We start from the raw sequence: 25000 nt of genomic DNA on the forward strand, positions 1-25000 counted from the left end.
TAGGCAACACACACCCTCTATAGGCAACACACACCATCTATAGGCAACACACACCATCTATAGGCAACGCACACCCTCTATAGGCAACACACACCCTCTACAAACACACACCCTCTATAGCCAACACACACCCTCTATAGCCAACACACACCCTCTATAGACAACACACACCCTCTACAAACACACACCCTCTACAACACACACCCTCTATAGACAACGCACACCCTCTACAAACACACACCCTCTACAAACACACACCCTCTACAAACACACACCCTCTGTAGGCAACACACACCCTCTATAGGCAACACACACCCTCTGTAGGCAACACACACCCTCTATAGGCAACACACACCCACGATAGGCAACACACACCATCTATAGGCAACACACACCATCTATAGGCAACGCACACCCTCTATAGGCAACACACACCCTCTACAAACACACACCCTCTATAGCCAACACACACCCTCTATAGCCAACACACACCCTCTATAGACAACACACACCCTCTACAAACACACACCCTCTATAGCCAACACACACCCTCTATAGACAACACACACCCTCTACAAACACACACCCTCTATAGACAACGCACACCCTCTACAAACACACACCCTCTACAAACACACACCCTCTACAAACACACACCCTCTACAAACACACACCCTCTGTAGGCAACACACACCCTCTATAGGCAACACACACCCTCTGTAGGCAACACACACCCTCTATAGGCAACACACACCCTCTATAGGCAACACACACCCTCTATAGGCAACACACACCCTCTATAGGCAACAGAAACTCTAGGCAGACAGCAAACTGTGAGTCTCAAGGAGCCACAGCCCATATCAAACCTCCTTCTTGCTGTTGTCCAGCTCCTTCTTAGCCTTGACGGCGACAGCTTTGATTTTGTTCATGCGCTCATCTTTGTCTTTGCTTTCTTTCTTCAGTTTTTCTGCGTAATAAAGAGCAGTTTAAACACAAACACTTCAGAGATGCAGGCTAATGAAAACAGGAAGAGAAACCTGCATGAACATACCCAGTTCTTCAGATAATGCGGTGAGTCTTTCACTTTGGTCAGACACAGGAGACTCCTGGCTCTGCTGGAAACAGAAGAGAGAGAAACACAGGAGATCATCACGGTTAACATTAGAGTGATTCTTCTACAATAAACTCTGAGTGTATTTGTAGAACAGGGCTCAGTCCTGCTCCTCGAGGTCTGCAGTCAGACAGACAGAGCACCTGGAGATGTCAGTGAGACGTGCTCCATTGTTTTCGCCTCTTCTGTAAGTATTGTTTCAGGCACTGGTTAAGCACAGACACCATTTTCAAAGTATTGATTTGGTATTGGTATCGTAATAAACCACTAGTTATGCGGCATGGAAATGCAGTGGTTGACTCTTTTCTTGTTTTCTAAGCCAATGGGAACAACATTTACAGGTTTGCCCCTCCACAGAAGTTTCTCCAAGCTAATCTTCCAGAATGTTTAGACAGTATTTTAGTTTGCATAACAAATGCACAGTACCTGTAGGTGTCCGACCTCTTCTCTGAGCTGAGATATTAGAGTGTCTCTGTCAGCGAGAGCCTGCTGGAGCTCGTCTGCCTGGGGAACCGTTGAGTCGGGTTCATCAGACACCTCCGCTCGCTCCTCCTCCAACTGACTGCTCAGCTCAGAGACCTCGGCCAGCAGACGGAGGTTTTCTGCACTCAGCTTCTCGTTCATGGTTTGCACTTGGCTCAGGTCCTTCTGCAGTCCCTCTGTGTCCATCACCACATCAGCCAGACTGGCCTTCAGCATGTCCCTCTCCTGCTGGAGCTCATGTGTGCGTGTCTGTAGCTCCACCTCATGCTCCTCCACCGCCAGCCTCAAGCTGTCCAGCTCCACCTTCAGCTGCTCCGCCCTCAGCTGCTCCACCTTTAGCTGTTCCACATTCAGCTGCTCCACTTTCAGCTGCTCCGCCCCCAGCTGCTCCGCCTTTAGCTGCTCTGCATTCAGCTGTTCCACTTTCAGCTGCTCCGCCTTTAGCTGCTCCGCCCTCAGCTGCTCCACCTTTAGCTGCTCCGCCCTCAGCTGCTCTACCTTCAGCTGCTCCGCCCTCAGCTGCTCCGCCTGCTCCTGTACCTGCTGTCTCAGCAGTGCCTGCTCCTCCACACACCAACTCCAGAGCCGCTCCACCAGTGTGGATATGTCAGATGCATTGGTCTCGGCCTGGCCTGAGCTCTGCTGCAGGATCTCAGTGATGCGGCACTGAACAGCAGAGAGGCGCTCCTGAAGGCTGCTCTTCTCTTCTGAGAGACTCTGGATCTGAGAATTCAGCAGCCTGATGGCATCTCCACTCTCCTGTTGCAGGGCCTGAAGAGTGGAGATCTCCTCCTGGAGGTGGTGTACACGCTCATCCTCCATCAAACCCTCCTGCTTATGGAACGGCCCTCGCTCTGCTCCACAGCCCATCAGCTCCAGCATCTCCATCACCAGAGTCTCCTCACGCTGCAGATTCACAAGGATTCCTTCATTTCTGCTCCACAGGTCCTCCAAGGACAGGTTGAGTCCTCCATCATCTGTGCTAGGCCCTGAAGGATTGTGCTGCTCCTGAAGGACATTCTTCAGCCGCTCCTGCAGATCCAGCAGTGATGCTGCCGTTTCCTCCTTCATGGATCTGTACTGCTGTATAAAGTGCTCTGCTCTGTCTCTCAGCTCCATGTCCTGATTCAGGATGATGTTCTTGACTGTCAGGCTCTCCACAGGTGAGGCTTGGTCCTGCAACTTGTCAGTGTGGAGACTGTCTTCTTGCTCAATAAGAAGCCCATCTTCTAGCCTATCTACGTGCTCAACAACTTGCTCGACTTGGTGTCCATCTTCAAGCCTTTCTTCTTGCCAGAATCCTGGTCTGTTCTCAAGCCCTCCTTCTTCCCCTCCTTCTTCCAGCACTAACTCTAGCTCGACTTCTTTCCTGTTTTCAAGTATATCTTCTGGCCTGTTGTCAAGCCTGTCTTCTTGCACAACCTTTTCATTTTCCTGCTTGTCTTCTTGCCCATCTCCCTCAGCACTAAGGCAGGCTTCAGCTTGCTGCAGAACTTTGTTTCGAGACTCTTCTTCAGAGGTGCTGCACATCTCTCTGCCCGTGTCCTTGTTCATCTGCAGCTCGTTGATCCTGAACTCCAGCTCCTCCTTCTCCACAGAGAACTCCTCCCGCATCTGCTTCAGCTCAGACTCCAGCTCTAGCTTCACGTTCTGAAGCAGCACCAGCTCCTCCTGCAGCATCATGTTGTGTGTCTGCAGGTGCTCCTCCAGGGCGGGTCTGAGCTGGTCTTCAACTGGGAGATCTGCAGTCTGCCGTGGAGGTCTGCTGTCCTCCTCCTCCTCCTGGACATCCTGCAGGAATCCCTCCTTCAGCTCCAGCTGCTCCGACAACTCATCCTGCAGGAGCAGCAGGCGCTCCCGCTCCCTCTGGAAGTCTGCATTGTTGAGCTCCATCTGCTCCTCCAGAAAGCGCAGATCCTCCTCATACTGGCTGGTCATCCTCTGGATCTCCGCCTGAAGGTTCTCCACCTCCTGCTGTGCCTCGGTCAGGCTCTTCTGCTGGGTGTCTGCTGTCACCATGGCCTGCCGCTGGGCGTCCTCCAGCTCTGCTTGAGTCTGGGATATCCTGCACTCGTATTCGCTACAGGTGGTCTTAAAGCTAGCCGTGAGCTCTGCCATGTGCTCCTGCATCTCTGCATGCTCTTTATTCTTTAAGTCCAGCTCCTCCTGAAGTGCTGCTAATCTTCCCGCTGTGTCCTGCAATGCACGTACACTCAGTCAGATACTCAGAGGGTTTGCTCTTGTGTTATAGTGTTCAGAGGCTCACCTGTGCCTGCTGTTGGAGCTCCTGGTGCTCTCTGCGCAGTAACCCCAGGCTCTGCTGACTCTCGGCTTTCTCCAGCAGTAAAGCGTCCATCCGCTCCGTCAGCTCCTGTGCACATGAGGAGAAACACTCTTTTGTTGTCGGCTGCATTTCTGAATCTGATTTCAGTCATACATCTTACTCGCTCACACCCCTAAACCCCCCACACATTAAGATGCAAAGGTGCTGCAGTCTGCTTAAGAAGAGCTCCAGATGATCAGCTGATGGACATACACTGACCTGAATGATGGAGGAGTCTGCGGGACCACTGACCGACCCACGCTTCTGCACCTCCAGCTGCTGCTCCAGATCTGCACACACACATACAGAGAGAGAGAGAGTCAGGCTTTCACACAAATTCACACGTACGTGTGTGTGTGTGTGTGTGTGTGTGTGTGTGTGTGTGTGTGTGTTTACCTGCACACTTGCTCTTCATCTTCTGCATGGCCACCATCTGCTTCTTCGCAAACTTTATCAGATCTTCTTTAGACAGAGTGTCCAGCTGAGACAGAGAACATCCCATAATAAGCACACACACACACACACACACACACACACACACACACACACACATACACACACAAACACACATACACACACAAACACACATACACACACACACACAGACACACAGACACACACACACACACACCATTCCGAGCTGAACACACTAACACTAGCAGGGAACTCTTACCTTGGACTTGCCGGAGCTCTGCCCTGCTGGAGACGCCACGGACTCTGGGTTACAGTCCTGCACACACACACACACACACACAGCCTACCGTCAAGCACACTACACCAGACACTACATAGGGTACAATACAGAGGGTACACTACACAAGGCACTCCAAGAACACTAATAAGGGTGGACACGTACTACACAGGGAACACTGAGCAAACTACTACACATGGCACCAAACACACTAGAGGGCACACAAACACTACACAGGGCACACTGAGTACACTACAGAGAGCACTACCCAGGACACACTGAGCAAATTACTACTAAGGGCACACTGAGTACACTACAAAAGTCGCACACACACTACACAAGGCAAACTTTTATATAAGGCACACTGAGTACACTACAGAGAGAGCACACTGGACATACATTACATAGGGCACACTAGATACACACTACACAGGGCCACGGGACACTACACAGAGCACTACAAGTGTACACGAAACACACTACAGGGCACATGAAGCACACTGGACACACACTACACAGGGAACACTGGGCACACACTACACGGAATAACAAAGCTCACACACTACACAGGGAACTACAAAGGTCACACACTACACAGGAAACACTGGAAACACACTACACAGGGAACTACAAAGCTCACATACTACACAGGGAACACTGGGCAAATACCACACAGGGAACACTGGGCACATACTACACAGGGAACACTGGGCACATACTACACAGGGAACACTGGGCACATACCACACAGGGAACACTGGGCACATACTACACAGGGCACATTAAACATTACACGATGACCACAGAGCACACACTACACAGGGCATACTAAACAGGCAATACACCTGTCACAAGTAGACTAACTTCAGACACTACTGCAATCTTCACAGTGAACACTAAACAGTCATCTTTAGAGCAGGTCACAGATCTGGCAGCTGAGGGCTGGTGTTTGTCGTGCCCTCAGTAGTGCGCATCTAGTGTCTGCTACAGATATGACCGCCAACAGGACTCGGGTTAATGAGAGGAGCTTCACCGACTGACCTCCATCATGAGCGGGACTCCCTGCTGAAGCTCCTCCTGGGAAAAGGACAATTCCTCCGTCTGTGTTCAGAAGAAACTCAACATCAGGATCATCCGCCAGCCTGTTTAGCACTTCCGCCTTCGCTATTTCCGCATACACGCGACGCTGTGAAGAGACGGCCAATCGGCTTCCTCGACGAGCCGGATGAGCTGACGTCAGTGTTTGTTTGGGGTTGCTGAGGCAGAATGATTGACGGCTCAACTGTCCAATCGCAGGCTGCTCGGCAGAGGATTCGGAGGACTGGATTGGACAGTGAAGAGGCTTAAACAACTATTTTTCTGCATTTAATATGTAAGTAAATGATATGATCATATTAAGGTGATACTCAACATATACATGTGTGCTTATTTTTAATATTAAAACATACAGCATCACGATCAAAGGTGTCCAATATACTAAACTGTTAAAACTCCAGCAGCCTGCTGTGATGATGAAGAGTGCTGTGATGAAGACTGCTGTGATGAAGAGTGGTGTGATGATGAAGAGTGCTGTGATGAAGAGGAGTGCTGTGATGATGAAGAGTGCTGATCACTCCTGAACTCAGTGCTGCACATTACTGTAAGTTGATGGACAGTATTGGGAACTGTTTCTCATTTTCATCTGGGATATTGCAGATATTCTACAGGACTGATCCGCGTTCAGCATCAGCAGTTTAGTTTCAGCAGTGCTGTAATGTTCACTCTGTCGTTTGACTTTCTCTGATCTCCTCTAGTCGTGTCAGCTTGATTTCTGTAGAACAATACAGACGGCCAAAACACATCTCAGAGCTGCTCTATGGGTTAAAACTGATCTTTTTCAGAATGTCGTGGTAAGAAATGATCAGATATTGAGAACAGACACTGACATTAATATTAAAAACTGACCTGAGTTTTGATTCACGTCTCCTGGCAGAATGTGATGTAAACTGCAGGAGGCTGAGAGCTGAGCCTTGTGCTGCCCCACAGGCAGGCCGGCCCTGTACATTTGGGGTCCTAAGCAGAATCATTTTAGGGCCCTGCCTTGCTCTAAATAGTGGAGAACTGCCCACCGGCCCACATGATTACACTGCTGCTAATAATAACCGTCTGAATGACATTTTACAACAGCACTGCTTCTGTCAACCAGCTGCTTCAAACATGAGGAGTTCAACAGCTTTAATAAAGGGAGCAGAGAAACCCACGCCAACACGGGGAGAACATGCAAACTCCACACAGAAACACCAACTGACCCAGCCGAGACTCGAACCAGAGAGTTTCTTACTGTGAGGTCACAGTGCTAACCACTGCACTGCCCCACTCCAGCAGTGATAGACGGATGTATGGTGTGTGTAGTGTGCAGTGTGGAGTGGTCGAGGAGCTGACTGAGGATCAGTGCTGCTGTGGTGGTGTAGATCGTGGTCTTCATCCTTCATCCAGCCGTATCTGGACTTCGCTTCCCCTGCTGATATAATTACCCGCCTTATCATCAGAGCAATCCTAATGAGGGGAAATGAGATCCAGCGCAGGCTTTCTGCTGTGTGTTACCTGCTGAACACTGACACACAGATGACCACCGCCATCACCACACGCACACACAGCACAGCATGCAGGACTACAGCCCTGGACCATCAGAGTGCTGGATGCTGATTGGCTGATGAGCACTCTCAGGTGTTCTTGTCAGGGTAAACCATGGTCACACTACAGTTTGAGCATGTGAAAGTCATCGACTCCTGGAACTCCAGATGTCCAGATACGGCTGAAGGGTTTATTCTGGGAGTCCCACCGGCTGGATGTGCTTTATGCTGATTATTACACAGCTATTGTACACAAAATCAAACTCTCAGACAGTAAATATGAGCTGTAATCATTAATAGCTCTTTATTTAACCGTAGAGCTTGCCCACACTAAGTTACCTATTATTCTTATTGCTGTTATCATCATTATTATTCTCACTCTGTCAGAAGACGACGCCAAACCCTCAAGAGCAGTGGCGGGACAGATAAATCAGTGTATATTCAGTGTCATGGTCAGGAGGACGGATCTAAAATATTATTTTAACTTTTTATTTAAAATCTACAGCATGTTTAGGTGTTAATCCTGGACTTACAGGAGCTGATCGGGAATTAATCAATGAGGGAATTAATCAATGATCAATAACGTCATTAATGCCTGAAGCGAGCTGTTTATGAAGCATCCCATCTGTCCTGAAACACCTGAGAAGAGTTTTATTGTGTGTGTGTGTGTGTGTGTGTGTGTGTGTGTGTGTGTGTGTGTGTGTGTGTGTGTGTGTGTGTGTGTGTGTGTGTGTGATGCATGTGTCATTAGACTCAGGCCCCGTTTACACTAGTGCGTTTCAGTACAGGTGAGGTGTGTGTGCGTGTGTGTGTGTGTTTCCTCCTGCTGTGCTTTACTGTCTGTCCTTCTGAAGAGCAATCAAACTCCAGCTGATTTCAGCTCCTCCACTGATTAAACTGGGAACATTTCTCTGGTTTTACACAAGTGTACACACACACACACACACACACACACACACACACACACACACACACAATGAGGTGTACATTCACATATTTGCCACATTTTACAGCATTTCTTTGCCATTATCCATAAGAAGCACCAAAGAAGCGGCCCACCCAGACTGCTGATGCCCAGAGTGAAGCATGGCGGGGTCAAGCATGGCATTCACTCGGCCCAACACTGGTGCTAGATGGTCGCTGGGTCACTGCCAAGAACTACACAACCATTCTGGAGGAGCATGTGACCCAATCCTGAAGTCGTCAGATGATGATGCAGCAACACACACAGCAGGACTGGAGACAGAGCGCTCTGATGAACATGACAGTGGAGTTGAACATCTCCCGTGGCCTGCATAGTACCCAGAGCTAAATACTATTGAGCACTTTGGGCTGTTTTGGAGAAGCGAGTCAGGACAGGTTTTCCTCCAGCAGCATCAATAGTGACCAGAACACTACTGACCCTTCACACACACACACACATACACACACTGATGGACTCCAGCAGCAGTATTTCTCGGCGGTGTCAGATAAATGTGTGTGTGTGTGTGTGTGCTCCTGCTGGCTGTGATTCACACACTCTGAGATAAATAATCAGAGACAGCAGAGAGCGGTGGACAGCACATCCATCAGCTGCTAATAGGAGTTGGGTCACCGCTAGCCCCGCGCCGCTGAAGCATTAGCCTGTTAGCGGGATAGATGAGCCGTGTGTCTGCGCTCTGTTCCTGACGCTGTGAAGGAAACACACACACACACACACACACACACTGTCAGACAGAAACAACAGGGCAGATTTACGGCCGCTCCGTCAGCACACACTGCAGATCTGTCCGGCCCGGTTCTCCAGCGCTTCACAGCTTTAATGACAACACTCTGGAGAAGCGCAGCTCATCTCTCTCTGTGTTTCATTTCCACAGTCAGCTGTCACTTACTGTGAAATTCCTTCACCGTAACACACACACACACACACACACACTTGTATACATGATGTAAAGGTACACTCTATAGGTGTGGTGTTTCCCTGTAAACCAGACTACAACACACACACACACACACACACACACACACACACACACTGAACTCACAGCATTCACACATGCCATATGAAGAGAAAGAGAGAGAATCAGTTCTGGGCCCGTCCATCAGAACCCTTCAGAGGAAGCCTGCAGTCCCGCAGGAGAGCAGCACACAGCCCCGTCAGCGCTCCTCCATCCACTGTCTTCACTAAACCAACACATTAATCAGCAGCACAGGGTCCGACAGAATCACACACAGCACTGCGCTTCATCATCTGACGGACAGCAGCCATACAGCACACAATAAAACTCTCATTCTGGATAAACGACGGACAGAAGAGGAGCACGCCACCACAAATCTGACAGAGACTCAAGTCTATTAGTCAGAGAGACTCGATGTGGACTGACAGAAGGCTATTACACACACACACACACACACACACACACACACACACCGTTAAACAGAAGGGATACACCTCACACACACTCAACACTCACAGTTTTGCTCATCTAGCTGAAGGGGAGGAGTTACAGATGAAGGGGAGGGGTTTCTGGTGAAGAGGCGGGGCTATTGGTCGTCTCATCTTTATTTTGGATTGTGAGGGTGAAATGCTTTAAGTGATTGTGCCTCCTCCTGATGGTGACGGCAGGTACTGTTCAGTAGTTTGGTCTTTTATTTCACTAATTTAGCATCATTAAACATCACCTGGGAAACAGTTTGAGTATTTGTTTAGTAAAATAATGTTAGTGTTCCATTTGGGATGATGCTAAACTCGTACACTACATGCTTGAGCATATACACTCACCGGCCACTTTATTAGGTACACCTGTCCAACTGCTCGTTAACACAGATCAGCCAATCAGATGGCAGCAGCTCACTGCATTTAGGCCGGTAGACATGGTCAAGAGGATCTGCTGCAGGTCAAAGCGAGCATCAGAATGGGGAAGAAAGGGGATCTAAGAGACTTTTAACGTGGCATGGTTGTTGCTGCCAGACGGGCTGCTCTGAGTATTTCAGAAACTGCTGATCTACTGGGATTTTCACGCACAACCATCTCTAGGCTTTACAGAGAATGCTCAGACATAGAGGAAATATCCAGTAAGCGGCAGTTCTGTGGACGCAAATGCCTTGTTGATGAAGCCAGAGGTCACAGTTCTGTGAGGTCAGGACGGTGTTGCGCAGCGTCTCGTCTCTCATTTCAATCAGGCGTAGCAGGAGAGAGACTGAAGAGTGTTTAAGTGCTGTTGTTGTGTTTCTCTCCATCAGGACATCAGTGAGGGATCAATAGGGGTCGTGCTGAGCGCTGCAGAGGACGGACGCTTTAATTAAAGACGCAATGAGGACCACCAGCTTACAGTCCACAGCCAGAGTCCTGGCCTCAGTCGATGTGTACAGCTCTGTTTCAAATGAACAGCCACAGCTCCTGTGATGTCCGTCACCTGCCTCTTGTGGTTTAGTTGAGCAGGAGCAGAACAGGTCTCCTCTAAGCAAACACTGGAGCCGTTTGTCTGTGGTTTGAACATGATCTGGACTCATTTTTGGGCTATAATAGCTGCCTCTGGGAATATAACAGGCTTTAGCTCCTCAGGAGGGTCCAGGCTGTGTGTGTCTCAGCTCAGAGGATTCGAGTCTCCTTCCACATTTGAGTCGTCCACATGATCTGGAAGCTGTGACTGGTTTAATATTGTGCTGCAGTTCCTGGAGAAACGGAATATTTAATGAGTAAACAGTGGGCGTGGCTTGTTTTCATCTACTGCGAGCTGATTGGCTGCAGTAAAGTAGGCGTTTCATTCAGAAGACGGGGAAAAGAGTTCAGGGAGAGTCTTTATAACCTCGCAGACTCCTCCTCCTGCTCATCATTTCTGTCTGTTGTCATTGTGACAGCTGCAGGGGCGTGGCTAAGTATGTTAGCCCCGCCCATACCTCAGACAGAGCTAATCTGAGAAATGTTCTGCAGTTCATACCCAGCACATCAGAAGAGCCGTGCACAGTGAGGAGCGAGAGGTGAACGTGTTCGATTTCAGATCACAGACACAACAGAACAAGCCCAAGAACAAGCCCTTTCCCATCAGCAGTATTCTGTCCCATCAGCAGTCATCTGCCCTGTAGCGCTCTGCTCACACAGAAACAGCAGATAGACGTACGCTGAAGCCTGTGTTTCCCTCAGCCTGTGTTTCACCACGGCAGAAGATCAGGACATCAGCGGACGCTCATCATGAGATTAATCAGGGGCGTCTGTGAAGATCTGAAATCATTCACCTACACACACCTCACATCTGGAGTAGAGACATCTCTCACTCACACACACACACACACACACACACACACACACATACACACACACACGTGATGATGGGGTTGAAGATCGTCTGTTTACAGCAGCAGTCCACATCCAAATGAAGCTGTTCTCGCTGTTTCTCCCAACTAAACTTTGGTTCCAAATCTTTCCTTATTCTGTCGAACACTAAAGAAGACAATTTGAAGAATGTTGGAAACCAGTAACCACTGACTACTTGTTATTATTATCAGCGATCTAATGGCTGCAGATCGCTAACGGACTACAAATCCAGCCATTTATGGACCATATATTCTGTCATGCACCACACACACACATACACACACACATACACACACACACACACACACACACACACACGGTTCCTGATCATGACTGATTGTGTACACACAGCCGGAAGATCATAACAGACTGATTACACACACCCTGTAAAAACAGCTCTCTGTTGCTGAGTCTTGTGTATGTGTGTGAACAGTACGACGTGGTTTCCTAGTTTTGCCGTGTGAGACACGAACACAAGCAGGTATTAAACAGACAGTCTATAATACTCGAATGACCGTCACAATAAACTCATATTTCAACACATGAAGATCGAATGTGCTGTAGATGTGTGTTGATGGAGAGTGTGTGTGTGTGTGTGTGTGTGTGTGTGTTCGCTCTGCTGCAGCAATGAGGTGTGTGTTGGTGGATGTGTGTGTGCAGAATAAAGTGACGCTGTAAGCATCTCCTGCTCGACAGCCGTGTTGGTGTGGGGTTATTGATAGCGCAGCAGCGTCTTCAATCAGCACACTTTATAAAGCCCTGCTGGACTCATCCATCTTCAAGATGAGCAGTGTCTGAGTGTGTGTGTGTGTGTGTGTCTGCACGAGGCCAAGCGCAGGTCACACACACAACACAATCTCTTGCTCTAACCTCTTATTAATACCTACAAAGTGCTCATTCATTTTAGTCTGGTCGAACACACACACACATACACACACACACACACATACACACACACATACATACACACACACACTGGTTACACTTTATAATGACATCATTCATTCATTTTCTCTTCGGCTTAGTCCCTTTATTCATCAGGGGTTGTCACAGTGGAATGAACCGCTAACTATTCCAGCATATGTTTTATACAGCGGATGCCTTTCCAGCAGCAACCCAGTACTGGGAAACACCCATACACACACCCACACACACTCATACACTCCGGCCAGTGTAGTTGATCAGTTCTCCTATAGCGCATGTGTTTGGACTGTGGGGGAAACCGGAGCACCCACGTGCAACACGTATTTGGATGTATTTGACGCTCTCCAGAAATGTGTACAGGGGTAAGTTTTGAGAATGAGCCTGGGTTGATTCCCTCATTAACTCATGTTACTTGATGATTAGAGCTTCCCCTCACTCATCATCAGAGGATAATGATGTTTATTGAGCACATCAGTACACTGTTATTCATCATTCAGACAGCCGTGCCATGTTCCACTGTCCACTCGACTGCTCAGCCACTAACATGAGAAGAGTCCTGTCAAACGTTGATTCAGTGTGTAAATAATGATAACACACACGCTTTAATCAGCAGACGTGTCTGATCACATGACAATGTGGAAGAGTTTGACCACAATAACACTCATGTTAACACTCAGTCCTGTTTAAACCTCTGTCAGCCCTCAATCCTGAAGCACAGCGGCTCAACAGAGGCGAGAGAGGTGTGAGAGTGAGTCTGTGAGAGTGTGTGTGTGTCTTTCTGCGAGTGTGTGTTTGTCTGTGTGTGTGTGTGTGTGTGTGTGTGTGTGTGTGTGTGTGTCTGTCTGTCTGCGAGTGTGTGTTTGTCTGTGTGTGTGTGTGTGTGTGTGTGTGTGTGTGTGTGTGTGTTTGTCTGTGTGTGTGTGTGTGTGTGTGTGTGTGTGTCTGTCTGTCTGCGAGTGTGTGTTTGTCTGTGTGTGTGTGTGTGTGTGTCTGTCTGCGAGTGTGTGTTTGTCTGTGTGTGTGTGTCTGTGTGCGTGTGCGTGTGCGTGTGTGTGTGTGTGTGTGTGTGTGTGTTTTGCTGCTGACTCAACTGTTCTTCAGATTTATGTTATATTAACTCATTTATCTGATTTACAGCTGTTCATAAACACACTCCGCCGCTGATGGTGTGGCTGTGCTGATGGTGTGGCTCTGCTGATGGTGTGGCTCTGCTGATGGTGTGGCTCTGCTGATGGATGTCTGCTGCAGGATGGAGTAACGCGGGCTCTTTCTCATGTCTGTATGATTATTAATAAAGTTAAATGTTTAAGGATCTAGATTATACGAATACCACACGATTACCTTTATATAATCAGAGTAAATCTGGAGTAATCTGCTTTTCTGTTGGCCAAATGATTGATCTCAGGATCTTCCCAGCCAGGTCAAAGGTCATGGAGAGCTCCCGAGATGACCTGGACTCCTGAAGGACTGGAAACCACTGTTCCCTGAGTTACTGGCCAGTTTGACAAGACGACAGAGAACACGACACAGCCTTGAGTAAGAAACAGATTGTTCCTTGTGTGTGTGTGTGTGTGTGTGTGTGTGTGTGTGTTCTGTTCGTTTGTTGATCTGTATTACAGGTCTGGGGTCAGTTCTGAACATTGTAGAGCTGAGTAATCATTGTATGATATTGTTCGGATTCACACACTCACACACACTCACACACACTCACACACTCAAACACACACACACACACACACACACACACACACACACACACACACATACACACACACACACACACACACACACACTCACACACACACACAGCTGGCATAAACAACATCATTTATTCTCTAAATCTCACATCTTCATCACATTTAAATACATAAATCAACATTTCCTACATAACTGCTGGACAACATTAAACTCACACAAAAATATATCTCTGACCACCACAGATCAGTCTGCACACACACACACACACACACGTGATCAGACACAGGTGAGACACACACAGTCTGGCAGTGCAGCTCGTCCTCATGGTGTGGGTGTTCGCTGCTGTGTTGCTGCAGTCTCTCAGGACGGGTCTGAGGAGGAATCTCAGCACATGAGCTGCTGTTGTGCTGGTGTAAGCACACACAGAGAGAATGCTGGACTCTGAACACATCAGACGCGGCACACACGGCTCTGTGAGTGTCTGAACTGGTGAACACTGACTAAACCAGTTCACTGTAGCTCATGGGGAAGCAGCAGGAGCTGGTTTAGGTCAAGCTGATTGGCTGACAGATCACAGCCAGATGACCAATCAGCTTGAGTTATGCAGAACAGCAGATTACATCACTGCATATATTCACTATTATGAATAAATAATGTGTCGACACCACCGCTGTGTGATGTATTACTCTTCAGCAGCAGTGAGATGGAGACAATGCTGTTCTCATGGTTATTCAACTAGAGAGACACTAAACACACACAGTATCTCTCCCTCCCTAATGAACTACCATCATTAAAGACCCTTACAGACCCTTACAGCAGCTTTAACCTGTCAGTGCAGGTACAGCAAGTTTAAGAAACCACTAGATCTGCATTAGAGGGTGTGAACATACAGCTGAAGTCAGAATTATTCGCCCCCCTGTTTATGCTATTGCCTAATTTCAATGAAGGCGGAGCTCTAGAACACACCCACTGATTACATAATCAACAATGGTTAATCAAAGGTGCTTTCCAGCAGTTTGATCAATATTACTCCATCTGCCTGATTTACTGCACACTGACTCAGGACAGGAGGGTGAGCGAGGACAGATGCTCAATCCTGGACACTAACTATGACTGAAAACAACAGATGAGTTACGCAACCTTCAGAACTGAGAGTATTATTGCTCTGAAACAATTCATTTCTAAACAGAAAAACAGAACTGAAACACAAGAGCGTGTTTCCTACATCCCATCGACAGGTCACATAATATTAAGCATCCTACATGTGTCCTCTCTTTACTAGTGCACAGTTTCCCTCTTCAGCTGCTGTGGGGATCTCCCAGACTGATGGATCTGGTCTTCAGGATCTTCCTCTTTCCTTTCTCTCCTCTACTCGTGCTCAAGATCTGGACTCACGCTGCCCTCGTCCCTCAAGACGTCTGCATTGATGAATGTTCCCGCCAGAGAGCTCGTGTGTCTGGGTTTCACCGCGGACAGCTCGGACAGAAGGATGGTGTCATGGGCGACCAGCGTCGTCTTGTCCATCGTTTCTTTGCTGTGTTTAGAAACCACTGCATCCAGAAAGTCGTACTTGGGCGAAAGAGTCCCGCTTTCAAACAGGTATTTGGCCAGATATGAGAAGGCAGCGTTGCTCAGGAGTGAAGCCAGCATGGAGACCGTCTTATACGGGAATCTCTGCTCCACGAACCGCTCCACCTCCTGTGTCAGACGGTGCTGTTTCTCCCGCATCTGCCAGCCCGGGTAGTAGATGAACGGGGGAAGCCGGAGGTACGGCTCGCCCCCGCCGATCCTCAGCAGCAGGCCGAAGACGTAACCGGCCACCGAGCCATAGGTGTTCGTGCCCTTGATGAACAGCACACTGAGCAGCTGAGGGAAGATGATGACGTACACCAGGTCTGAGCTCAGGTACCACAGGCCGTACACTGAGCCCGTCAGCAGGGCCATGGCCGTCGCTACAGCCCCGAACACAAAGATGGTGATCCGCATGACCCACACGATCTCTCGGTCTGACGCCTGCACAGAAAACAGAAGAATCCATTAGGCTGGAGGACAAACCTGACTTCCCCAAACTCAACTACTCTCTAGTCAACATACAACACATGAGCTGACTAGTCAACAGGTAAACTCAGGTACTCATTAATCAACAGGTGAACTCATCTACTCACTAGTCGACAGGTGAACTCATCTACTTGCTAGTCTTTTTCGCTGCTTCTTGTGGTTTAAATCAAACTATTCTCACTCTGACTTTCGTGATTTAAAGATGTACGAGGTATACTGTTAACAGTGTTACAGACTTACTGACTGCCGGAAAGCAAGCTGGTAAATATTTCGTGCAAACATGGAGCTGGCTGAGAGGATAGAAGAGTCTGCGGATGACATGACGGCGGCGGAGACGGCGCCCAAACCGAAGAAGGACACAAATGACGGGCAGAGATGCTGCAGGACGATGGGCAGAATCATGTCCGACTCGTCTTTGTCCACAGGAGCAACCGGACCGTACGACGTCTGATTCCAGTCTGAAACAACAACACACATCCAGTTACACACATCTGAGAAACACAGACTCACTGTGATGACCCAGTGCTGTTCAGCTCCTGATCAACTGCTTCAGCTGTGGTTGAGCAACATGACCGCTCTTCATTAGACTATATTTGTTCAGTACAAAGCCAGAGCAGTGTGTGATGCAATCTTCTACAATATAAGTGTGTAACAGTATTGTGTTTGATTCAGTAGTGAAGGCTTGTGCATCAGTGTTGATTGGTCAGAGCTGTGCAGTGAACATCTGCTGATGTGCTGAGACTCTGATTGAGCCGTCTGCAACATTAATTAACCCCCTGTAGACGCTGCATGTTCAGAATCAGCCAGAACTCGTGAAGACGGCAGATATCTGGAGTCATCAGTCTGTCAGCACTCTCTGGGAGATTGAGCTGCGTCTGTTTACCTGTCGAGGCTCCGATAGCTCCGATCAGCACTGAGGGGACGGCCATGACCAGACAGCCGAACGCAGCCAGAAACGACAGCACTTGAGCATAAGTAGCTGAAGAGGCGGAGAGGACACGCTGGAAATACACCTGCCACGGGATCCCACCCAGCATCTGCACACACACACACACACACACACACACACACACACACACACAGACTGAGCACAGAACCTGATATATTATCCTGCATCCAGATTATTCTACAACACTGTATTGGAGTGGTTCTGAGGTAGGGTGAGGGTTTGGGGTGGGTCAGGGTGATATTGCTGCCTCATATACATCACTCCACATCTAAATTATCTCTGGTAGCACGATCTGATGGGTTGCATATATCATCATCAAAATGTCCGACCTGCTTTTTGAATGGGAGGTAGGAAACTCTGACAAGGCAGGACAAATCCACTGTGCTTTTTTGCAATGAAGGGAGTTTTTCATGTGAGACTCACAAGTAGGCAGAAGTTATCAGCCCACATCCAGCCGTCTGATGGATGGATCTCCCCGAGCCACGGATCCTGAAACACCGCCTTCACTGCGGTCACCGCGATGTCTGACACAGCAGGATTGGACAGTGCAAACGGCACGCTTATCCACTGCGAAATCACAATATAATACAACTTTATAGAGACGTAGACTAATGTCCATCTGAACACTAGTTGGCACTGTGCCAAAACACAGCCAGTGACCTGAGACTGTGCTTAACATGGAAAACTCCAAGGTTGACAGCGTTAAGGAGATTTACACTCATCTACTGTACACACATATACATTAAATAGAGTTAACTTGTTTACAAAGGTTCAGTAGCGGAACCATGCCCACTTTGTCTCCTTAACCAATCACCTACTCCCTAAAAACGTATTGAAGGCAGACCAGTTCTCTAGCACTGCTCTTCTCATTCTCTCGAACCCTCCCTCCCTCCCTCCCTCCCTCCTTCTGTTTCCTCACTTCCCATCAACAATCCTATAACCCTCTCTTGCCTTCTAGGTTGAATTGAGGGGTCCAATCCCTCTACCAAAATATTAGAGACGGTACCCCCACTCTGAGTCTCTGGTCATCATCGTATGACGCCTGATCAACCTACCAACATGACCACTGTTTATCCTCTTACTTCCCTTCCCCTTCATCCCACTGTTCCCCTGCCATCCCATTCATCCCTACAATAATGTCTAGCTCAGAGTGTGGCGTGCTCCATGCTGGAGAATCTTATGTCAAAAAGAGTATCAAGATTATTTCTCTTCCCCCATTGGCAGATTATTTTGCTTGTTTTAGGGAAAAACTCACTACAATTTGGCTCATTATTTCCTAAAATAAGACCATTTTGCAAAAAGCTTCATGATTTATGAACTGTTAGATATTTGGACTAGACACAAGTCAAAAACTGTAAGTAAGAGCAGCCTGTTTGCAGTGTATTAGTGTGTTGATGATCAGAGAGGACTCACCAACCCCAGGAATATGCAGAAGAGCTGCACCACATCAGTGTAGGCCACCGAGTACAGGCCGCCGACCAGCGTGTAGAAGACGGCGATCAGAGCCGAGATCATCACCGACATGTTGATGTCCATGTCCACGATCACGCTCAGGGTGGCTCCTGTGCAGAGGACACTGAGAGAATTAATACCTGACCGAGGACTGCAGGAGACGGGCGGAACATGAAGTTATCAAGATCCCACTGAACCATGCAAGATGTCAAAACGAGATGATGTCGGCAAGACGGCTTTCTGAAGAACATTTTCAGCAAATAGAGATGCTGTAAATGTTAAGAACTGTGATGCTGGGTTTAGAGTTCGAGTAGGTGTAGACGCTTATCACCACACAATAATGGGTCATTTAATAAATACCATCAATATATTTTTGCACATGCATGTTAGAACACCCATTATGTATTGGACCGGATGCAGTACGTCATCGGGCTCCACACTTCATTAAGTACCATGCCAGGCTCATTGTGGAAATGTACCCAGGTCTACATTTCTGAAGACAGTGAAATATGTACTCAGAGCTACATTTGTGTTTTGGTAAATCCAGCAGAGGCCGCTGTGTACACTTTTTGATGATCACTCATTTCTCTTGTGCGTGACATTTGTGCATCGTCGTCTTGTGTAAATCCAGCAGAGGGCGCAACAACACACACTTCAGCCGACTGGCTTACTGTTAACTGCCTGACCGACTGAGCCGCCCACCCCATTCCCTAACCCCAACCCATAGTGTTTTCAAGAGCTAGTCTAGCAAAGAAAAGCCGTCACGGCTGCATGATTTCACCACATTTTGTTATTTATTCAGTTGTTTGCTTTTGTTTATCTGCTTTCTGGAACCATTCTTTGCGGGATTTGAACCTCATCATTGCGGTCCGCTCCACATCCCAAGTCCAGTGGCGTATGCTGCAAGCTACTGGGCTAACTGCTAACACCTCCATACAGAGGTAAACAGTCAGCGGTAGCTCGAAAAGGAGCAGAAACTGTCGGCAACATCATACTGCCACATAGCGTTCACTTCACAGACGAAATGCAGCCAGACGTACCTCTGAGTACAGATTTCACTATCTCCAGAAATGTAGACAAGGGTACGTATCCACAATGAGATGTTGTTAAGTACAGCGCCATCTTCCCCACATGCTGACGTGTGGATCTCCATAACTTCATGTTCATCTCCTGCAGTCTGCACACTGACCACATTCTCCCCCCCGCCGGCAGGCTCTTACCCAGGGCAGACAGTATGGCAGCCGACCAGAAGATCTCCCCCAGCAGCGCGGGGATGAACAGCAGGCCGCCCATGCGCTGGCCGTACAGCTGCTGGAACGGGTCGAGCATCGTCACATACCCTCGAGAGCGCATGGGTTTGGCGAAGAACAGCCCGCCTGCAGCACACACACACACACACACACACACACACACACACACACACACACACACACTGGTGAGAGATCAGCCAATCACAGAGGTCTGGAGATTTCTGAAGTGTAACCCCAGCTCACCTACAACAAGACTGAGCGCGTACCCGAAGGGCGCCTGAGCCCACGCCAGCCCGCAGCCGGGCACATACACAGACTCCGCTGTCCCGTTGATATAACCACCGCCAACCCATGTAGCTGAGGGCACAACACAACACATACAACACTGAGTGAGTGAGTGTGTGTGTGTGTGTGTGTGTGTAGGAAATATGAGTTCACAGCACACACACAGAGGTAAAATATCCCACAGTAAGAGAAGATGCTCCACCGCATCAGGTGAGAAGTGAGGGAAGTGGTCAGTGTTTCATGGTTAAACTGTGAGCCATAAATAGAGACGTTTAATCAGTCAGATAATGATTGCGGATCAGAATAAGCCGGACGAGACTCCTGCTGCTCAAATCAATGACCACTCAGAGACTGCCGGACAGCAGGAGGAGATGGAGGACCCTCATTAACTCACTGCTCTTCAGCAAATAATACAACTGCACACACGTCTGTATCACGTTCACAGTGTGTGTGTGTGTGTGTGTGTGTGTGTGTGTGTGTGTGTGTGTGTGTGGTCCTGAGGTCCTCATGGGTAAACATGCTCATAAATCAGGCAGACTGGAGTGTTGTGGCGATGTGATGGTGCAGAGTGTCTGCTGTGAGGGTTGAGGAGTGAATATCCCGTCTGTACAGTCCAGACAGCACTACAGCTGAGAGAGCACTGCACGACTGCTGTTCTCACTCTGAGTTTTTGTCCCGTTTCTAGTCTAAATATCTAAATATTCTTAAATCAAGAAGCATTTTCTAGAAAAACACTAAAAATGTTGTCTTGTCTTCAGAAATAACACGCTAAGATGAAGTGATTTTTCTGACACTGAGGAAAGGGTAGTGAAGTTTATTTATGAAGTAACTCTGAGAGCTGATCAAGTGATCATGATTGACCACAGCTGGTGCTGCATTAGCTAATGCATGATTCACCAATCAGACTATTCCAAACTCACTATAAACAACCAGAGTTCCTCACCTCAGTCATCTTCATCTTGAAGAATTCCCCTTTCACCCCTACTCCTCCTTTCTTTTCCTAGATAGGGTGGCATGGCTGTCTGGTGGTCAACACTGTTGCCTCACAGCAAGAACGTCACTAGTTAAAGCCCCTACTGAGCCAGTCCATGTTTCTGTGCGGAGTGGACATGTTCGGGGAGGGTCTCCCGCAGGTTCCCCTGTTTCCTCCCACAGTCTAAAGACGTGCGCCATAAGTGAACTGACTAAACCCGAATTGGCGCCTCAGATGAGCTCTTAGCCAGCAGTAGATCTCTCCACAGCAATTGCCTAATTTGTCTTTAGCCATAAACAGCAGGAGAGTTCTCCAGTTACCTGACCTCAAACTCCCCTCTCGCCCTGCTAACAGGAGGGAGCCCCAGGCTCGAGGATCTCATAAGCTCGGGGCTGTCTCCCGGGACAGCATGCCAACACGCTTTATTATCCCTCATCAGCTGAGGGGGAACTCCTGAAATAAAGTTATGTCAAAATGAGAAACTAGATTACTCCTCTTCCCCATCCTCAGGTTATTCTGCTGGTTTTAAATAAACTCTCTTCATTTTTATGTATATTTTTTATCATATTCTGACTAGAAACAAGACACACTCAGTCAGAACAGCACCTTTGCAGTGAGAGGAGACCGTAAATCATGAAAACACAGCAGGAGTGTGTGTCCGCTATCAGCTGTTATATATGCCTTAATTATTCCATTCATTTTTAATTTTCTTATTAACCAAACAGAAGAAGCAAAGGGCTTTGGTGAATACTTTGATTTCTAATTAGAATACAGAGCGGAGAGAAAGGAAGTAAAGAATTATTAAACAAGTGTTCAGAGGAACAGCCCCTGGCGAAAGGCGTACATTATTAATGCTGTGGTCTATTACTATAATTAAACACCTCCGTAACATCACGCCATGCCATACACTGCAAACAACAGGTACATCTGTGTGTGTGTGTGTGTGTGTGTGTGTGTGTGTGTGTGTGTGTGTGTGTGTGTGTGTGCGTGTGTTGCTGTTCTTACTTAGAGTTTTTGCCTTGTTTCTAGTCTGAATGTCTACAAATTCTTGAATCAATAAGTATTTTCTAGATAAGCACATACTGTTGTCTTGTTTTCAGAAATAATGAGGCAACATTTTTCATTAAAACAGGCTAAATAATCTGCCAATGAGTAAATAATGTTTCAAACTGAAAACAAGATTATTCAGCTGTTTTAAGGTCAAACTTTCTTCATCTTGACTCATTATTTCTGAAATCTAGACTGTTTTCTAATATGTAAAACCTCTTCTTGATTTGAGAATTATTAGATGTGTGGACTAGAAGCGAGACTGATACTCTGAGTAATGAAGGCCTGTTTTGCAGTTCGTCTGATCAGTGTGATCTGTGTATCATGCAGAGTCTCTGACCGGTCATAGTGAATCCTCCCACGAATAAGCCGATGTCCCGTCCGCCCACCATGATGGTCTCGCTGCGGTCCGTGCCCTCAGAGATGCCCGCGTGCTTGTTCTTCCAGGCCGCCCAGATGCCCACCATTAAGATCAGCAGGTAGAAGATGACGATGGCCAGCAGACCCTCCACATGAATGGCCATCTGACACACACACACACACACACAGGGTGGTTTTTGTGAATTGTGAGGACGTAACATTGGTCTGTATTGTTCGTATACTCTACAAAATGTACAAACAGCTAACTCAGCCCTCACAGAACCCTCACTATCTGAGTAACACTCGTGCTGTAGGTTAGAGAGAAATCAAGACAACAGCAGTGTCCTCATAACTCACCATGTCCTCACAATGCTCATGTTATTATACATATTTGTGTTCTGATATGGCACACACACACACACACACACACACACACACTGAAGATTGATCATCATAATGCAGTAATAACCCTCTACCAAACTGGTCCAGAATGGAGAATCAAGCTTATGATGTATATTAATATTGAATACACATCAGGTTTATTATTACAGAGTTCTGTCATCCATTTCTGTGCAGTAGAAAACCCTGTTGTTCACCTGTTGTTGGTCTGTTCTGCTTGTCAGAGCGTAATCTTTGTGTCTTTGAGGGTTTAGTTCACTTTAATCATCAGATATTTCCACAGTTCAGGAAACTTCATAGTTAATATCGGAATAAAGCTTCGCAGTTGTATTAGTTTAAACAGCAATACGACTGAGCAACAGGTAACAGTGCACAGCAGTATTGCCCTACTCTATATAATCATCAATAACTCAATCAAGAAATAAGAGAGAGACAGAGATTGTTTACCTTTGAGGAGAGAGCGAGAGCGAGAGAGCGAGGGTCCTGAGGTGGAGGAGAGCAGCTGCTGGATGCAGAATCACTGAGAGACTCAAGACTGAAGCTCCTGCTCATTTATACTGCGCTCTCTCTCTCACACACACACACACACACACACTCTCTCTCTCTCTGTAATACGTGTGTGTGTGCTTGATGTGTATGTGTACTGTGCAGTATAAGTATGTGTGTGACATCATGATTTTGCCAGGTATGATGTGATCTTGGAATAACACCTGTGTTGATCCTGAAACATAACTTTTGCTGGGAAATGTGACCCCCACCTGTTTCCTACCCATAAACCCAACCAAAACTGAATAATTCCCACAGTCAGAGTGCAGTAATAGCTGGAGAACACTCATGTAGAGGAGCACCACCCTCACCGCGAGCCTGAACTCCACATAACAGTGAACAATTCAGTCAACAGGATCATGTACTGGGGGAAATCAGGGTGGTGGTGTGTGCTGTCTCTGTTTGTGTGTTGTGTTTGTGTATTTATTGTGTGTGTGCATGTAGTGTGTCTGTGTGTGTCTATGCAGGTGTGTGAGGGAGTGTCGCCTCGTCACTGATTTCTTATTTTTTGCATGTTCGTCACACTTTAATGTGTCAGATCATCAGACTACAGTAAATATCAGTCACAGAAACACAGCACGCAGCTATTAAATGAAGGATTTTATGATGAGAGGAAAACTGAACCCAGAACTGCACAGCGCTGTGTGCTTCTGCAGGACTGCCACACCGGCTCACAGTCAACAAATCACAGACGCATGACAAAGCCGAGTAGACCAAAAGATCCTCAAAATCTAGACATCATGCAACACAGGCTCATTTTGTAAACGTAGTCCTGTATACGCTTCTGGAGACCACAAATTATGTAGCCAGAGCTATAGGGCTGCATATCATCTTTTAAATGAACACTACCGGGTGGTATGATGGCGTTATACGCACTGCCCAGCTGACCGATTACCTCTGTATGACGGCTTTCAGCTGGTACCAGTTTGTTCTATTAGCTAATAACAGAGTGAGGATGTGGTGACATCTGAAAACATGGTAATAATCAGGCGAGGGCTTTCTTCATCTGCATTGCTTTTGAAAAGTGTTGGTTGGGTTTAGGGAAGTGGGTGGGCGGCGGGTCAATTGATAAAATTAGTTGGATTAAGGGAAGGAGGAGGGTGGGTCAGTTGATTGGTCAGTCATTCAGTCAGTGTTCTCTGGTGGGTTTACATGAGAACAGCTCTTTACATGAGAACCGTGTACACACACACACACACACACACACACATGATCATTTCTTCATCTGATAATAGACTTTACTATAGTAAGCTTCAGAAACATCACAGCTTTTACTGAACGTGTCTGTGGTGTTTGTGGGCTGATGTGGGTGAAGTGGAGCCTCTTGTTTTTGTGGTGTGGCTGCGTAATACTCATCTGATTTTAAAAATATTCATTCATTCATTTTCTTGTCGGCTAAATCCCTTAATTATTATCATTATTAATCAGGGATCGCCACAGCAGAATGAACCGACAACTTATCCAGCATATGTTTTACAAAGCGGATGCCCTTCCAGCTGCAACCCAGTACTGGGAAAGTTAAAATACATATATGTATAATTATAA

General features: G+C 47.4%; 2 protein-coding genes and 1 long non-coding RNA gene across 15 annotated transcripts in view; 1 reads left to right on the forward strand and 2 right to left on the reverse strand.

Moving 5' to 3' along the window:
- The window catches only part of gcc2 (GRIP and coiled-coil domain containing 2), a 12619-nt gene extending 6833 nt beyond the window's left edge, over window positions 1-5786 (reverse strand). For 2 of the 9 annotated variants that reach the window (XR_015498996.1, XM_087267196.1), the window contains exons 1-9: window positions 5650-5786; window positions 4591-4647; window positions 4314-4398; window positions 4137-4207; window positions 3861-3965; window positions 2055-3790; window positions 1538-1978; window positions 1052-1112; window positions 867-967 (exon numbers count right to left, since the gene is read on the reverse strand). Coding sequence is in view for 7 of the 9 variants with exons in the window: in XM_087267196.1 (XP_087123322.1) it covers window positions 867-967; window positions 1052-1112; window positions 1538-1810 (435 nt within the window). In the remaining 2 variants the exon portion in view is untranslated. Of the gene's footprint in view, window positions 1-866; window positions 968-1051; window positions 1116-1537; window positions 3791-3860; window positions 3966-4136; window positions 4208-4313; window positions 4399-4590; window positions 4648-5649 lie in introns of all 9 variants that reach the window. The other 7 variants (XR_015498995.1, XM_087267195.1, XM_087267192.1 and 4 more) reach the window with 6 other exon arrangements.
- A 54-nt stretch (window positions 5787-5840) lies between these two features.
- Window positions 5841-22616, forward strand: LOC147835189 (uncharacterized). Of its 5 annotated transcripts, none has more exons than XR_015498999.1 (5): window positions 5872-5980; window positions 6174-6247; window positions 13576-13713; window positions 13855-13974; window positions 22481-22616. It is a non-coding gene; the product is annotated as an uncharacterized LOC147835189 (long non-coding RNA). The 5 variants fall into 5 exon arrangements; XR_015498998.1 differs by having other exon boundaries at window positions 5881-5980; window positions 6105-6247; XR_015499001.1 differs by having other exon boundaries at window positions 5915-5980; window positions 13859-13974.
- Window positions 14248-23461, reverse strand: LOC799259 (high-affinity choline transporter 1). The gene is made up of 9 exons (XM_087267199.1): window positions 23357-23461; window positions 22491-22674; window positions 20089-20202; window positions 19816-19971; window positions 18557-18705; window positions 17567-17710; window positions 17078-17231; window positions 16435-16652; window positions 14248-16149 (listed from the first exon to the last, which is right to left on the reverse strand). Exons 1-9 carry the CDS (start codon window positions 23459-23461, stop codon window positions 15505-15507), a joined length of 1869 nt encoding a protein of 622 aa, XP_087123325.1. The 3' UTR covers window positions 14248-15504.
- Window positions 23462-25000: the final 1539 nt, after the last annotated feature.

Source organism: Danio rerio, chromosome 9 (assembly GCF_052040795.2).
Source record: "Danio rerio strain M-AB ecotype USA chromosome 9, GRCz13ab, whole genome shotgun sequence".
Taxonomy (NCBI): domain Eukaryota; kingdom Metazoa; phylum Chordata; class Actinopteri; order Cypriniformes; family Danionidae; genus Danio; species Danio rerio.

Excerpts from the sequence above, each read along its gene's own strand:
- LOC799259 (XM_087267199.1), bottom strand. The coding sequence starts at position 23,461 with ATGAGCAGGAGCTTCAGTCTTGAGTCTCTCAGTGATTCTGCATCCAGC. Across the intron at positions 19,972-20,088 it reads CGCGCTCAGTCTTGTTGTAG|GCGGGCTGTTCTTCGCCAAA; the intron begins GTGAGCTGGGGT and ends TGTGTGCTGCAG. Across the intron at positions 17,232-17,566 it reads CTGATAACTTCTGCCTACTT|ATGCTGGGTGGGATCCCGTG; the intron begins GTGAGTCTCACA and ends GTGTGTGTGCAG.